Source organism: Ursus americanus, chromosome 6 (assembly GCF_024610735.1).
Source record: "Ursus americanus isolate L20-20 chromosome 6, mUrsAme1.1.p, whole genome shotgun sequence".
Taxonomy (NCBI): Eukaryota; Metazoa; Chordata; class Mammalia; order Carnivora; family Ursidae; genus Ursus; species Ursus americanus.
The window spans coordinates 9,008,489-9,021,407 of record NC_142132.1 but is presented as its reverse complement, the minus strand read 5'-3'; the positions used below and the strand labels follow the sequence as shown (position 1 = coordinate 9,021,407).

Here is a 12,919-nt window from a genome sequence, read left to right as displayed (position 1 = left end):
TTGTCTCAATGTATATTGCCTAAAAATTTGTTTCCAGAGATAATACATTTTTCCATTAACACACTTACAGGGCATAACCATTATGCAGAGTAGAACTGGTCGCTTTGAAAGAGGTACCTAAAAGTGAAGGTTTTGAGCACTTCTCAGGGATTTTGTGGAAGGGTTATAAGCATCAGATAGACGTTGGAGTAGAAAGTTATTTTTATGAGTGGAGAGGAGTTGTGGACTCATAAGCTTTACGTTTTTTGTTTTGTTTGTTTTTAAAGATTTTATTTATTTGGTAGAACACAAGCAGGCGGAGTGGCAGAGGGAGAGGGAGAAGCAGGCTCCCCCCTGAACGGGGAGCCCAGTGTGGGACTCGATCCCAGGACCCTGGGATCATGACCTGAGCTAAAGGCAGTTGCTTAACCGACTGAGCCACCCAGGTGCTCCAGCTTTACATTGTCTTTATTTATGTTTGTAATTTTCTTTAGCTGGGTATGTCGAGCATGTCATTATAACAGAATTTCTTTGTGGATCCTGTTTGGCCTGGGCTAATTTTGGAATAACAAAAACTATATTGGGATGATAATTATAGTATGTAGGATCTTATCTCCTGATCTTATAATCAATCTCATGCTTTAGCAGCACAGGTTTGATTAAGAGACGGTTAAGAATTTAGTATGTTCCCTATCCTTTACATACATGTAGTTTGTCAAAATAGTATATTAGACTGGAATTCGGGACTCAGGTCATAGTTTTGGCTTACCCACTTTGTCTCAGTTTAATCTCCTGTAACTTAGAGTTTTCATCTGAAGATGAATAGTTTGGAACTAAACAATTTCATACCGGCCATCAGTGTCTAATTAACCTTTATAGAAGACTCCACCAAGAATAGCAGAATACACATTTTTTTCAAGTACCAGTGGAAGAGTCACAAAGATAGATGATTTCTTGAGTTATAAAGTAAACTAACCAAGCACTGAAATCACACAAAGTATATTCTCTGACCATAAATGAATCCAACTAGAAATCAGCAACAAACACAACAACAACAAATTTCCAAACACTTGGCAATTCAACAACACATTTCTAAATCTGTGGTTCAGAAAGGAAGTCCCAATAGAAATTTTAAAAATACTTGGAAACGAATGAAAATACAGTAGACCAAACTGTGGGATGCAGCCACTAAACAAGTGTTGAGTGGGATATTTATAGCACTTATACATTAGAAAAGAGGAGAGATCTCAGTAACGTAAAACTACAACTCAACATAGATGAAATAATCAGAATAGGCCTATATAACGATTAAAGAGGTTGAATTTGTCAATTAGAAGCCTCACAAAATGAATCCAAAGCAAGCAGAAAGAAGGAAATGACAAAGAGTGGAAATCAACAAATTTGAAAACAGGGAAACAGTAAAGAAAATCCATAACGAAATTCGATGAAATTGATAAACTTTCAGTAAGATTGGCCAGCAAGACTGGCAAAGATGAACAGAGAGAAGACACAAATCACCAATATAAGGAATGTAACTGGAGATGCCCCTATACATCCTAAGTCCATTTTTTTTTTAATAATGATTTTTTATTATATTACGTTAGTCACCATACAGTACATCCCCGGTTTTCGATGTAAGGCTCGATGATTCATTAGTTGTGTATAACACCCAGTGCACCATGCAATATGTGCCCTCCTTACTACCCATCACCAGTCTATCCCTTTCCCCCACCCCCCTCCCCTCTGTAGCCCTCAGTTTGTTTCTCATAGTCCATAGTCTCTCATGTTTCATTCCCCCTTCTGATTACCCCCCCTTTCTTTATCCCTTTCTTCCCCTACCGATCATTCTAGTTCTTATGTTCCATAGATGAGAGAAATCATATGATAGTTGTCTTTCTCTGCTTGACTTATTTCACTAAGCATTATCTCCTCCAGTGCCGTCCATGTTGTAGCAAATGTTGAGAACTCGTTCTTTCTGATTGCTGAGTAATATTCCATTGTATATATGGACCACAACTTCTTAATCCAGTCATCTGTTGCAGGGCATCTCGGCTCCTTCCACGATTTAGCTATTGTGGACATTGCTGCTATGAACATTGGGGTGCATATGGCCCTTCTCTTCACTACGTCTGTATCTTTGGGGTAAACACCCAGTAGTGCAATGGCTGGATCATAGGGTAGCTCAATTTTTAACTTTTTAAGGGACCTCCACACGGTTTTCCAGAGTGGCTGTACCAACTTGCATTCCCACCAACAATGTAGGAGGGATCCCCTTTCTCCACATCCTCTCCAACAATTGTTGTTTCTTGCCTTGTCTATTTTTGCCATTCTAACTGGCGTAAGGTGGTATCTCAGTGTGGTTTTGATTTGAATTTCCTTGATGGCTAATGATTTTGAACATTTTTTCATGTGTCTGTTAGCCATTTGTATGTCTTCATTGGAAAAGTGTCTGTTCATATCTTCTGCCCATTTTTTGATTTGTTTATTTGTTTCTCGTGTATTGACTTTGAGAAGTTCTTTGTAGATCTTGGATACCAGTCCTTTATCTGTAGTGTCATTTGCAAATATATTCTCCCATTCCGTGGGCTGCCTCTTAGTTTTTCTGACTGTTTCCTTGGTTGTGCAGAAACTTTTAATCTTGATGAAGTCCCATAAATTCATTTTATCTTTTGTTTCTCTTGCCTTTGGGGATGTATCATGAAAAAGGTTGCTTTGGCCGATGTCGTAGAGGTTGCTGCCTATGTTCTCCTCTAGAATTCTGATGGATTCCTGTCTCACATCGAGGTCTTTCATCCATTTGGAGTTTATTTTTGTGTATGGTGTGAGATAGTGGTCAAGTTTCATTCTTTTGCATGTAGCTGTCCAGTTTTCCCAGCACCATTGATTGAAGAGACTGTCTTTTTCCCACCGGATGTTTTTTCCTGCTTTATCAAATATTAGTTGCCCAAAGAGCTGAGGGTCCATTTCTGGGCTCTCTATTCTGTTCCATTGGTCTATGTGTCTGTTTTTGTGCCAGTACCATGCTGTCTTTGTGATCACAGCTTTGTAGTACAGCTCGAAATCCGGCATTGTGATGCCCCCAGCTTTGTTTTTCCTTTTCAACAGTTCCTTGGAGATTCGGGGTCTTTTCTGGTTCCATACAAATTTAAGGACTATTTGTTCCAGTTCTTTGAAAAACATTCTCGGTATTTTGATCGGGATAGCATTGAAAGTGTAGATTGCTCTGGGTAGCATGGACATTTTAACTATGTTAATTCTTCCGATCCATGAGCATGGAATATCTTTCCATCTTTTTATGTCTTCCTCAATGTCTTTTAAGAGTGATTTATAGTTTCTAGAATAAAGGTCCTTTACGTCTCTGGTTAAGTTAATTCCAAGGTAACGTATGGTTTTTGGTGCTATTGTAAATGGGATGGATTCCCTAATTTCTCTTTCTTCGTTCTCGTTATTCGTGTACAGAAATGCAGCTGATTTCTGAGCATTGATTTTGTATCCCGCCACGTTACTGAATTGCTCTATAACTTCTAATAGTTTGGGAGTGGCTTCTTTTGGGTTTTCCATATAGAGTATCATGTCGTCTGCGAAGAGAGACATTTTGACTTCTTCTTTGCCGATTTGAATACCTTTGATCCCTTTTTGTTGTCTGATTGCTGTTGCAAGGACTTCTAGTACTATGTTGAATAATAGTGGCGAGAGTGGGCATCCTTGTCGTGTTCCTGATCTTAAGGGAAAGGCTTCCAGCTTTTCCCCATTGAGAATAATATTTGCAGTAGGCTTTTCATAGATGGCTTTTATGAGATTGAGAAATGTACCTTCTATTCCTACACTCTGAAGGGTTTTAATCAGGAAAGGATGCTGTATTTTGTCAAATGCTTTTTCAGCATCGATTGAGAGGATCATATGGTTCTTGAGTCTTTTCTTGTTGATATGATGTATCACGCTGATTGATTTGCCAATATTGAACCACGCTTGCATCCCAGGTATGAATCCCACTTGATCGTGGTGGATAATCCTTTTAATGAACTGTTGGATTCTATTAGCAAGTATCTTGTTGAGGATGTTGGCGTCCATATTCATTAGGGAAATCGGTCTGTAATTCTCCTTTTTGAGGGGGTCTTTGCCTGGTTTGGGGATCAAGGTAATATTGGCCTCATAGAATGAGTTTGGTAGCTTTCCTTCTGTTTCTATTTTTTGAAATAGCTTTAGGAGAATAGGTATTATTTCTTCTTTGAATGTTTGGTAGAATTCCCCAGGAAAACCGTCCGGGCCTGGAGTTTTGTTATTTGGAAGGTTGTTTATCACTGACTCAATTTCTTCATAATTAATTGGCCTGTTTAAGAAATCAATTTCTTCCTGTTTCAATCTTGGTAGTTTATAGGTTTCCAGGAAGGATTCCATCTCTTCCAGATTGCTTAGTTTATTGGCATATAGCTGTTGATAAAAATTTTAATAATCCTTCCAATTTCAATGGTGTTCGTCGTGACCTCTCCTTTTTCATTCATAATTTTAATAATCTGGGTCCTTTCTCTTTTCTTTTGGATAAGTCTTGCCAGTGGTCTGTCAATTTTATTGATTCTCTCCAAGAACCAGCTTCTAGTCCTGTTGATCTGCTCTACTGTACTTCTGGTTTCTGCTTGATTGATTTCAGCTTTAATTTTGGTCAACTGCTTCCTTGTGCGTGGATTAGGCCTGTCCCTCTGTTGCTGTTCCAGCTTCTTGAGGTGAGAATATAAAAACTGCATTTTAGATTTTTCTATTCTTTTGAGTGAGGCTTGGATGGCTATGTATTTCCCCCTTAGGACTGCCTTTGCAGTATCCCATAGGGTTTGGACTGTTGTATTTTCATTCTCATTGGTCTCCATAAATTGTTTAATTTGATTTTTGATTTCCTGGTTTATCGAGTCATTCCTGAGCAGGATGGCTCTTAGTCTCCAAGTGTTTGAGTTTCTTCCAAATTTTTCCTTGTGGTTGAGTTCCAATTTCAGAGCGTTGTGGTCTGAGAATATGCAGGGGATAATTTCAATCTTTTGGTATCGGCTGAGACCTGTTTTGTGTCCCAGAACATGGTCTATTCTTGAAAATGTTCCATGGGCATTAGAATAGAATGAGTATTCTTTGGTTCTGGGGCGTAGTGTTCTATATATATCTAAGAGGTCCAACTCGTCGAGTATGGCATTCAAAGCCTTTGATTCTTTGCTTAGTTTTTGCCAGGGTGTTCTGTCTATTTCTGAGAGTGGAGTGTTGAGATCCCCTACTATTAATGTATTTTTATCTATATGTCTCTTTATTCTGGTTAAGAGTTGGCTTGTGTATCTTGCTGCTCCCCTGTTGGGGGCATATATATTTATAATTGTCATATCCACTTGTTGAATACTTCCTTTAAGAATAATATAGTGCCCTTCTGCATCTCTAACTATAGTCTGTAGTTTAAAATCCAGTTTATCTGATATGAGAATTGCTACCCCAGGTTTCTTTTGAGGTCCATTTGCGTGAAAGATGGTACTCCATCCCCTTACTCTCAGTCTGAATGCATCTTTGGGTTCGAAATGAGTCTCTTGTAGACAGCAAATGGATGGGTCATTTCTTTTTATCCAATCTGCAACCTGTGGCGTTTAAAGCAAGAATTTAAACCATTAATGTTAAGGCTGAGTACTGAGAGATATGCTTTTAATTCTGCCATGTTGTCAGTAAAGTCTTTGTTTGTATTGGCTGTGACTTTCTGTTTTGTATCACTCTTGGGGCCTTTTTACTTTTATAGAACCCCCCGTAATACCTCCTGTAGGGCTGGTTTCGTGGTTACGAAATTGGCTAGTGACTGTCGATTCTGAAATGTCTTTATTTCTCCATCAATTCTGAATGACAGCCTTGCTGGATAAAGGATCCTTGGCTGCATGTTTTTCTCTGAAAGAGCTTTAAAAATGCTCCCCCAACCCTTTCTCTCATTCCAGGTCTGTGTAGACAGGTCTGACGTAATTCTGATGCCTTTGCCTTGGTACGTGAGAAATTTCTTTGCCCTGGCCGCTTTCAATACTGTATCCTTGGATCTCATATTTGCGAGTTGCACTATGACGTGACGTGGTGTAGGTCTGTCATGGTTGAGCTTGGGAGGGGTCCTCTCTGCCTCTTGGACACGAATTTTTGTTTCCCTTGCTAGATTAGGGAAGTTTTCAGCTACAATTTGTTCAAATATCTCTTCTAGACCTCTGTTTTTCTCCACCCCCTCGGGGATGCCGATGATTCTAACATTGGATCGTTTCGTTGAGTCAGTAATCTCCCATAGCCAACATTCGTGGGCGTGGATTTTTTTAAGACCATCTTCTATTTTTATTTTTTCCTCTATTAACCCATCCTCCAATTCACTAACCCTTTCCTCCGCTTCGGTGACCCTGGCCGTCAGAGCCTCTAGTTTTGCCTGCATTTGGCTCATAGAATTTTTAATTTCTGTTAGATTCGCTCTCATTTCCTCCCTTAGGGATTCTATATTCTCAGTAATATTTTCCTGAATACTTTTTTCAAGTCTACTCATTATCTTGACCATTGTTACTCTGAATTCCATTTCTGATAATTTGGTTACATCCATATCCGTTACTTCTGTGGCAGAGGCCACAGACTCACTGTCTTTTCTTTGCTGGGGGGGGGGGCTTCTCCTTCTTGTCATTCTGATGAGGGGAGGTTGCGGGGTTGTCCAGAGCCCAAAATTATTGACTGGGTCCCAGGCCATGCCCCTTGTTTTATAAGGATCTTAGAGATGTGGGCTTCTTCTTTAAAGATTTTATTTATTTACTTATCTGAGAGAGGGAGACAGACAGTCAGCAAGAACGAAACAGAAGCAGGGGAGTGAGAGAGGAAGAAGCAGGCTCCCAGCGGAGGAGCCCGATGAGGGACTCCTTTCCGGAACGCCGGGATCACGCCCTAAGCCGGAGACAGGCGCTCAATGACTGCGCCACCCAGGCACCTCCGGTTGTGGGCTTCTTGATTTCTCAGCCTGCCTTCTGTGTTCTGGGGGAGGGGCCTGCCGCGCCGATACTCAGGCAACCCTGTTTGGGTAGAGTCTCCGTGTCCCCTGCGAGGGGGGATGGGGATGGGCACTCTCTGAGCCGGTATTTCCAGGCTTTTGTTCTCTGGCGGCTTTCCCTGGCGGCCGGCTATGCCTCTTCTGAGGGTCAGAGCAGCAGAGGCTGCATTGTCGCAGAACAGAGGGATTGCGGCCCATTCTCCTCTGATGTTCTGGCCACTTTAACTCTGTTACTGTTGGTGCTGCTCAACCCTGCGGCGTCCCGGGATGTGCGCACCAACCCGGCGTCCCTGCCCTCACTTCCAGGGCCGGCGCGTCTCTGTCCTTGTGTTTCTAATGCCGCCAGCCACCAGCCGCCCCGTCTCTGTCCTTTGTGTTTCTAATGCCGCCAGCCACCGGCCGCCCCGCGCGCTCCCGGGTCTCCCGGTCTCAGTCTATGCCCGGTGAGCACACCTCGATTCCGGAGTTTCGTGAGAAGCCTGGTGGCGCGAGCACCCGGGTCAGGGTCTCAGTCTGCTGTTTCGCGGGTGCCGACCGCGAGTCCGCCCGCTCCCCCGTGCAGGTGGCCCGCCAGCCGCCAGCCGCCAGCCGCCCCGCGCGCGCTCCGGGAGTTCCCGGTCTCAGTCTGGATCCCGTGAGCACACCGGGATTCCGGTGTTCTGAGAGATGCCTGGTGGCGCGCGTTCACGGCTCACCGGTCTCAGTCCGCTCTCTCGCGGGTGCCCTCTGTGAGACCGCCCGCTCCCCCGTGCAGGTGGCTGCCGCTTCCCGGCGCCCAAACGCGGCGGCTCCCTCCCCCTTCCGTTTATCTTCCGATATCTGTGCGCGGTTTACAGCTCCCCTCTTCGTACCTCAATACTCAGCGCTGGAGATGTTCATTTGTAGAGATCCAGATGCATCATCCTGCGTCTCAGGCTGGTTCCGTGGTTGTTTAGGCTGGTCTGGTACCTATCCAGCTCGACTCAGGGGACCGGCTGAAAAAGGGGTCCCCTACTCCTCCGCCATCTTAACTCCACTCCCCCCAAGTCCATTTTTAAAAGGGAATATTGTTGGGGCACCTGGGTGGCACAGCGGTTAAGCGTCTGCCTTCGGCTCAGGGCATGATCCCGGCGTTATGGGATCGAGCCCCACATCAGGCTCCTCCGCTAGGAGCCTGCTTCTTCCTCTCCCACTCCTCCTGCTTGTGTTTCCTCTCTCGCTGGCTGTCTCTATCCTGTCGAATAAATAAATAAAATCTTTAAAAAAAAATAAAAAAAAAATAAAAGGGAATATTGTAAACAACTTTATGCTCATAACTTTAACAATCTGGAAAAAAATGAATTCCTCAAAAACCACACACACTACTAAATTCAACTGAGATGAAATAAACAAAATAGTCCTATAACCACTAAAAGCCCTGAATTCATAATTTGCAAGCTAACATAAAAGTAATATCTAGGCCCAAGTGATTCTACTGGAGAATTCTACCAAACCTTCACAGAACACCAATTATAAACACTTCCCAAAAAAGAAGAGAAGGAAAGACTTCTCAGCTCATTTTATGAAGCCAGTATGCCCTGTGAACAAAATTAGATTGCTCCAAAGAAAAGGAAATACATAAAAATACATGTAAATTCATGTAAAATATATAAATCTATTAAAAAATAATTACAAAAACATAAAAATTAACAAGACATAGAATCTGTAGACTTAAAATTATAAGATGCTGATGAAAGAAATCAGAGAAGACCAAAATAAATGGAGAGACATAACATGTTCATGAATTTGAAGATTCAACATAATAACAACATCAGTCTTCCCCAAATTGATGCATACGTTTAATGCAATTCCTTCCAAAATTCAAGAACGTCTTTTGTAAATGTAGACAAGATTATTCTATAAAGTGGAAATGGAAAGAAAAATGAACTAGAATAGCTAAAACAATTTTGAAAAAGAATAGAGAAATCATTATTTCATTTCAAAACATATTACATAGCTACAGTATTTAAGACTATGGTATTGGTATGGTATCAGAGACACAGATCAATAGAATAGAGCACACAGAAATAGCCCTAAACAGCTATGGCCGACTGATTGTTGGCAAAGGTGCAACAGCAATTCAGTGGAGAAAGGGTGGTTTTTTTTAACACATGGTACTATAGCAATGGCGTATCCAAAGGACAGAATGTGAACTGTGGCCTAAACATGCCTAGAAATGGATCATTAATTTGAAATGGATCATGAACTTAAAGCATAAAGCTATAAAACTTTTTTAATATGTAGGAAACACTGTGGAGACCTACGACTAGGAAAAGTGCTTAGATGACACCAGGATCACTGTAATGGAAATAATATATTGGATCCTATCAAAATTTAAAACTTCTACCTGTAAAAGTCCCTGCTACAAGGTTAAAATACAAATTAGACTGGGAGAAAATGTTTGCAAATTACAAGTCTAACAAATGACTTATATTTAATAGATAGCTGTCAGAAGTCACAGAAAAAAAAATCAATCAGAAGGTGGGCAACTGACACAGACATTTTACTACAAAGGGTACACAAATAAGGGAAAAGATGGTCATCATTGACTTCATGACTACTAGGGAAATGCATTTTAAAACCACAGCAAGATACCGCTACACAGTTATTCTAAAGCTAAGATTTTTAAAAATGGTAATAATACTAAGTGCTGATGAGGATGTGGGGAAACTGGATCTCTTCTACCTGGCTGCAGGGGGTGTAGAATGCTACAGCCACTGTAAAAAATACTTCGGCAGTTTCTTGAAAACTAAAAAATAGCATTTACAGCGTAATCTAGCAATCCCACTCCTGAGCATGTATCCCAGAGAAGTGGAAACTTACGTCCACACAACAAACTATGCCCAGTTCTTCATGCAAAGCTTTATTTCTACATAACAGCCAAAAACTGCAAGCAACCAAAATGTTTTAAAAGAGAAGAACAGTTACAACGTGTGGGATATCCAGTCACGGGATGCTAATCAGTAGAAGGACCGAACCGTTGGCACACCCAACAGCCTGGATGGCTCCTGAGGACATTATGCTGAGTGACAAGAGACTCTCAGGAGGTCACGTGCTGGATGATTGCATCTGCATACCATTCTCAAAATGGAGTTGTAGAGACGGAGACTGTATTGGTGGTGGCCAGGTGTTAGGGCTAGAGGGCGTTAGGGGAGTGGATGTGACAATAGGGGGTGGCAGGAGGGAGGTCTTTGTAGTGAAGGAATGGTTGTGCATCTCAGTTGTGATGTTCACGTGAGTATCACGTGTACGTGCGATAGAACGGCCTCCACGCACACCGTGCCAATGTCAGTTTTGTGCTGCTTTATTCTACCAGAGTTAGGTGAGATGTAACCATTGGGTGAAGGGTCCTGGGGAACTCTAGTATCTTTACAACTTCCTGTGACTCTGGAGTTACTTGGAAAAAAATAGTAACAGTTTTCAAAACCCCTCATACAGTCTAGAGTGGGGTTCTCAACTTTTTGGTCTTTACACTCTGAAAAATAATTGAGGACTCTAAAGGACCTTTATGTATGGAGAGTATGTGAAAGGAGTCATTTGTTTAAAAATAACAAACCCACTGTAGAGTAACATAACAATTTTTATGAGAAATATGTTTTCTAAAAAAAACTTAGAAGGGTACTCTGTGCAGTGCATGGAGTCCATGTTAGCGTCTGGTTGCATCTCATCTCTGTCCATCCAGCACGTAGCATCAGCAGCTAGTAAGCCCGCAGAAGTCCTGAGAACAAGTGGGCTTAATCTCCAAGGAAAATTTGATACCCTAAATTTACTACCTTCGGAAAGTCTGAGAAACGGAAGAATACTCCAGCACAACTTCTGTTGATCACCTGAGCAGTGACATTGCACCTCGTGTAACCTCTGGAAGGTGTCACTGTACATTCATGAGGATCTGAGGATGAAGCGTTCAGACACCCTCTTGGTGGTAGTGTAAGAAAGCTGCTCCTTCGTGGAAGCTGAAAGAGTCACGGCGACCCCAGGGTTTCGTGGACCATGCCCTGAAATTCACTGTCCTGGTGTTCATTGGTTGTGAACTTGAGAAACTGGAGTGCTTTTTACTGATTTTTAAAAAGATTTTATGTATTATTTGAGACAGCATGAGCCGGGGAGAAGCAGACACACACCCCCCCCCCAAGCAGGGACCCTGAGCTTATGACCCCAGCTGAAGTCAGACACTTAACTAACTGAGCCGCCCAGGCGCCCCTTTTAACTATTTTTTTTTCTGTCTGCCCATTCCAGTTACATTCATTTTTCAATGTTTTCGTATTAGGTTAGAAAAGAACCTTCCAGTGAGGTTGTGTGGGTGACAAAAGACAAAACTTGAAATCGCAGGGTTGTTTGGGGAGGTTCTTGGAACACATACGTAGAGACCTTAAAAAAAATTGGGCCAGCTCAGTTTTGATTTGGGGCTCAAAACCAAAAGACCCTTTGTGGAGACTTGTGCTGTGAGCGTAGATATCATGTCTTCGTTCTGCCCTCATGTCACTGGTATGCCGAAATGTTGGAAGAATCAAAGATACACAATGCTCTGGGCATTCCGGGTTGTGGTCTCCTGTCATCGACATGTTTTGGCGACAGCGCTGCAGAGACAGGTTTCCGCAACATACATTGGCTGCTTGCTTGAGTTCGGTTGTTTCTGTTATGGTATCAGGGATAATTGTTATGTTGGTGTTTTAAATTTTATTTTTAGAATGGAAGAGCAACCTGTGTGCGCTTGCTTGGAAAAGATTCTTACTAAAAATATGGAACTGATGGAAAAGAAACTTGTGGACTACATCGATCAGCGACTGTCCAAGCTCCAGGAGCACATGGACGCCAGGATGGCTCTGTTGGCGGACCTGCTGCGGAGTCCCTCCTCCCCGCCCCCTGGCCCGGCCCTGAGACAGTGGGACTCCGGAGAGAGACTTTCAAATGGAGAGAGATGAGTGCTCGGCACGTAGGGTGTACTGCAGATATTTATTACATATTTATTGCAGAGCCTAAACCCCCAAAGCTCAAAGCAAGTATTTAATGTCATTTGAGGGTCATCGTCTTACTTACATCCGGTGACCTCAGTTCGTTGTAACCGTACTTGTTGCTGTCGATCCAGGACTGTGCGCTAAGATGAGCATGATAGGGTCATCCGTTATTTTTGTTGCAATATTGTTTACTCTTACAGAAATTTATGTGTATTTCGGGTTAAGTGTTTAAAAATGTTAAAGATTTTTAAGGAATTTTGTGAGTCTGTGTTGTATAACGTGTTTGATAGAAGCACATTTTTTATTTATAAAGGGGTTTATTTTATAGTCTTAGGAGTATGAAAAATAATGCTTAGAGTGATAATTTTTCTTTTCCTAATTGATTTTTCTTGGAAAATTGGATACTTAAGACTTAAAAACCTCTTCCTCAGATCACTAATTTATATTTTGTAGTGTTTAATTCAGATAATGAGTAAGATGGCAACCTTTGACGATGTACAGAGACACTGGGGCCGCTCCTGGGGCTGCTGTTAGGTGTTTCCATACACTGTAGCGGGAAGTTGGAAAGTAAAAATCAGAACTGGCCTATCCTTGTTGGGATTATTACTTTGGATTTAGTGATTGATGTAAAATGGGAGCATTCATCTTGTTTTAGCTCAGTAAACACAAAGTATAAGCAACTCTCCCTTTTCTGAGCTGCGACAGGTGCTTCCCAGAGCCCTCCTCTGGTGCGTTGAAAGTGTGATGTGCTGCGGTTGTGCACGGAACAATTGAGGCATGTGAATGGAGAAGATTGCGCTTCTCTCCAGCAGGTGTCATTCAGAAATTAGACTGTTCTGTATGTGTTGACGAGTGATATATTTGCACTGAAAAATAAATGTATCCACTTCGGAAACTCTGTCTTAAGTAAATAGAAATGCTTTATTTTCAGTGAATCTTTGCCTACAATGTT

At 42.0% G+C, this 12,919-nt stretch overlaps 1 protein-coding gene across 2 annotated transcripts in view; it reads left to right on the top strand.

Moving 5' to 3' along the window:
- The window catches only part of LOC123803904 (ATPase PAAT-like), a 23,809-nt gene extending 10,890 nt beyond the window's left edge, over positions 1–12,919 (top strand). The window contains exon 5 of one of the 2 annotated variants that reach the window (XM_045815746.2): positions 11,700–12,919. In XM_045815746.2, the coding sequence (XP_045671702.2) occupies positions 11,700–11,934 (235 nt within the window). In that variant the 3' untranslated portion in view covers positions 11,935–12,919. The remainder of the gene's footprint in view (positions 1–11,699) is intronic. The other variant, XM_045815745.2, reaches the window with a different exon arrangement.